The following is a 4,248-nucleotide window of genomic DNA, read 5'->3' on the forward strand; positions in this document are numbered from 1 at the left end:
AATCAAAGCTGGCTTCAGGTCGGGGGAGGTGTTTATCTGACCATGTGGTCAGGACAAAGACAAAGGAAAAGAAGCGGGAACCTTGAAATGCCTGTTTGGGTGTAGCTCTGTTGAAAGCCTGTTTGTTAATGAGTCTGTGTCAGTGTGATTCAGTGTTTCCTCTAGGATTTTTTTCAGGAGCGGGGGTGGCAGGGGGAGGGGGTGAGAGACATCCCTTGGCCGAATACCGAGTATCGAATACCAAATGCCGTTTTTTAGTTTTTCATTAGTTTTTGCAGATGAACCCCCTCCAGATTAGTGTTGTCACGGTACCAAAATTAGGATCCATGGTACAATACCAATGAAAATATCATGGTTCTGAGTAGTGTCACGATACCACAGCAAAAATGAGGCAAAATAAAATATCGCCACACTGCCGACATTTTACTCTGTCCATCACCGCACACTGTTTGATTGCGTTATCAAAACACACCGCTATTATTCGGCCTTGATTTTCACTTATTCCACCAAATACTGAATGTGTGTTTTTTTGCAATATTCGGCCGAATATATTCGGTGCATCCCTACATAGGAGCCTGTAAAGCTGTGATAAATTATGCCCAGTTGTTACATTACTGATCCTTGAATGGATGGGAGAAAGAGTCACTTGGTGGTGTACTGCTGTTAGCCGGCAGAAGAAGGCTGGGAAGAACTGTGGTTCCAGCTGCAGTCTTTGCTGTGTCCTTTGTTCCAAAGGTGAAACTCCAAGGTCGTTCAGGGTTTTGCAGAGTTAGAAGCTGGTTGCTAACTCATTTGGTTCCTTGTTGCTGGAAAGCTAGTTGCAAACCTTGTGTTTGCAAGAGAGTCTATGATCAATTGCCCTCCCTTTAGTGGTTTGGGGCAAAGAGCAAGGGTCTGGGCCTCCGTGCTGTTCCAGGCCCAGCCGAAAAGAGGTGTCAGCTGTTCAACAGCTGGAGCAAGAGAGAAGGATGGAAAGGAGCACGACTTAGCTTAGAGTTTGGTGACATCACAGAGGGGCATGTCACTGTAACAGTACTGTCCAATCAAGTTGTGAGACTTGTGTCTCACTGAGGTGTTAGACCTGTGAATCCCAACATCATAGTGTTTCAAAGCAGCGTTCAAGCAAGTGAACATGTGTGTTTCTCACTCACCCTTCCCTGCTTTTTCAAAGGTGTTTGTGCCACCAACCATGGGTGTTTTCACTCACACATCACAGAGTTTCCCAGCGGCATTTAACCCCCGAAAGTGGCTCTTTCCCCAACCCATCACTGCTTTTCCTGCGGCATTTGTGGCACTGAACTTGGGTGTTTTTCACTGACACATCGCAGCATTTTCCATCAGCATATGAGCCTGAGATCATGGGTGGTTTTCACCAACGCATATGAGCCTGAGATCATGGGTGGTTTTCACCAACCCATCCACGTTTTTTCAGTGGCATTTGTGCCATCAAACGCAGGTGTTTTCACTAACACATGGCAGTGTTTTCCTGCATTGAGTCTGCAAGCGTTTTTCACCAACCCATCTGTGACGGGGTCGGTGTTGACAGGGGGTTTTTATGCATGTGTTAATATATTTTGCTGCATGTTTTACTTGTTTTAAGTTGTTGTGTTTGGGTTTTTAGTAGAGGTTTATTGGCTTGTGTTTTTAGTGGGAGATTCTTATTTTTGCATGCAGTGTTTTTTGTCCGATTGCCCCTGAACGCAACAGACACTGACCGAAACCAGAGAAGCAATCAGCAGATGGGCAACAGGTGCAGCACGCTGGATGAAAAGGAAATAAAAGCAGAAGCACTCGGCAGAGCAGAGGAGACGGGGACACGAACCGGAGACACGAGCGACGGAGCGGCCACGTGCAGCCATCAGCAGCCATCAGCGACCGACGGAGACGCAGCTTGGACCACGGAGACGCCAGAGCCTGAAGCGCAGCAACCTGTACCCGTTTGGTGAGGATACTCCAGCCTGGGTCGGTAGTTTGACTGCCGCCCGGGAAAATCGTGAGTACCTTTCAACTTTGTTGCGGCGGGTACTGGAAGGCCGGCTGCGGGGCCAGGCAAGGGGTGTAATCTGGGCTTGTTGCGTGTGTGCCCGATACTGGTTCTGGTCTATTCATCTTTCCCAGGACGACCGGAGCAGCAGAGGAGGCGCTGCGGGAAGAGGAGCATCGGGAGTCGATCTGGGCTAGGAACGAGTTGACGTCTGAGCGGCGGCTGCTGGCGTTCCCACGTGCAAGTGACTCTGGGGCAGAGGGTTATTGCATGGACTTTGATGGTCTTGTTTTAGGCATCATCTATTTTATTTTGTAAAACATTGCTTTTATTGTAATAAACCCGCCAATATTTACCCTTGGCTTGTTTTTTAACTCTGCTCACCCCTGGTTACAAAGAACCTGTAAGCCTTTTAAGAGTTCCAGAGCTCTATAAATCTCCAGGTGGCGTTGTCAGTTTTTATACTATTTTTTTTTTTAAATGCTTAAATTATTTTTAAAATTTAAGTCATTTTTTAAATTGTTCTTAATTGGCAGTTGTTCTAATAGCTTTTTTAAAAAAAGTCTAAATTAACTTTAGGCCACGCAACACAGAATTTGTCACCTCATGTGGCTGTTTTAAGCCCAAACTGTGTTTTCCTAACAGTAAATAAGTGCTTTTTATGCCTAAAACCAGCCACACATTTACCACAGTATTATTCAGAAACCTAAAGTTCCACCTTTCTTCTACAAAAGACTTTACGATTGTAAAGTATCCGTGGTTTGCAGAAACAGACAGTGTTAACATTTTTGTGGCAATTAAGTTGAGTTTACTACAACCTGGTTACTTTGAGGCCATGCTACCATCAACCCCGCCTGGTCGGCTTCGTAATTGCACAGCGGCACCTGTCACATGCTGTCAGGGAACTCAGAATGCTCTTTGTGTTCCAAAGTCCACGCTCGTCCTCGCTGTGGGTGATGGAAACAGGCAAAGAACCGGGCTGATATATGGTGGGCAGGCTGATACGGCTGCCATGAAGGCCTGGTACGGAATAACCGGGACATGCGCTGGCTAACAGGGCTCTGGTGAAGCTGCGTGGGCCAATCAGCCGCTCATAATGATTACAGAAACAACCACAATGAATCCACAATGTCAGGGCTTGATGAAGAGGGTGGAGGGGAACTGTGGATGAGTCAAGAAAGTCTATTGTCTTTAAGTCTTAACGTACAGAGAAGATGAATAATTAAAGTGCAGGCTGACGTCTTGGCTTCACTTGAATCAGAGCGAGGAAGACGTGAACACATTTTACTATAAGGATGGTTATAGTCCGTGAAAGGGCCGCTCTGTGTCTACTGACATGTTCACGTGTTTTTATGTCACAGCCGTGCTGAAATATAAAGACGCCTATAATCTGGGTTTAACCTGTTATCTGTCGGCCTTGTTTCTTATGTTTGTCCCTGGCAGACTGAGCTTTGACTTCACAGAGATCAGTATGTTTGGAAAGCTAACTGAAGTTACACACAACCTGGTGAAATGCCGCTGTGTTCTGTGTTGACTCTGTGTGTTCTGTGTGAAACTGCAGCGAGAGGTTCCTCAGGTTTCTTATTAACGATGATTAGTCGGCAGTGATGTGGTCGGACCAGCTACCTTCACGTTGTCGTAGTTGAAGTCGCCCTCTGGCGTCTGGCTGGTGATCTTGTGTCCGTGATGTGCCTCGATGACTCGGTCGAAGAAATCACAGAACAGGACGTAGGACTGAGCGTCGCCCGCGACACAGCCCACAGTTACAGGAGTGGACCAGTCACCTTCAGACACAAACATCACATGGACACGTTTACACACTCACACTGACAGTACTCCCAAATCTAAGGAGAATAAACTGACTTTGTGTTTCTTGAACTGTTCCCCATTCACTTAAAGGTATACTCTGCAGGATTTTCCCATGTAAGGCGGTGTATGTTTATGCCTCCACACTGGCGACAGCTGCGGCCAGAGGCATTATGTTGTCAGGTTGTCCGTCCTCAAGAATGAATTGATTAGATTGTGGTGGTCAAAGGTCAAAGGTTACTGTGACTTAAAAAAACATGTTTTTGGCCATAACTCAAGAATTCATACACTAATTATGACAAAACACAAATGTCTGACAGGATCAAATAATGAAGGTCAAAAGGTCAAAGGTCAGCTTGACTGTGACATCATGTTTTAACGTCATATCTCAGGAACAGAAGGGGAGACATTTGGTCAGATACTGAATTGGTGACTCTAATCTTGAAACTGTGCTGATT

The 4,248-nt window shown here is 46.0% G+C and overlaps 1 protein-coding gene across 1 annotated transcript in view; it reads right to left on the reverse strand.

The window, feature by feature from the left end:
• Window positions 1-2,004: 2,004 nt before the first annotated feature.
• LOC126390548 (creatine kinase, testis isozyme-like) overlaps window positions 2,005-4,248 on the reverse strand; it is a 10,821-nt gene continuing 8,577 nt past the window's right edge. Inside the window, exons 4-5 of the mRNA XM_050044906.1 lie at window positions 3,604-3,768; window positions 2,005-2,234 (exon numbers count right to left, since the gene is read on the reverse strand). Of these exons, the coding sequence (XP_049900863.1) occupies window positions 2,005-2,234; window positions 3,604-3,768 (395 nt within the window). The remainder of the gene's footprint in view (window positions 2,235-3,603; window positions 3,769-4,248) is intronic.

The sequence above is a fragment of the Epinephelus moara genome, chromosome 5 (assembly GCF_006386435.1).
Source record: "Epinephelus moara isolate mb chromosome 5, YSFRI_EMoa_1.0, whole genome shotgun sequence".
In the NCBI taxonomy this organism is placed as follows: Eukaryota; Metazoa; Chordata; class Actinopteri; order Perciformes; family Serranidae; genus Epinephelus; species Epinephelus moara.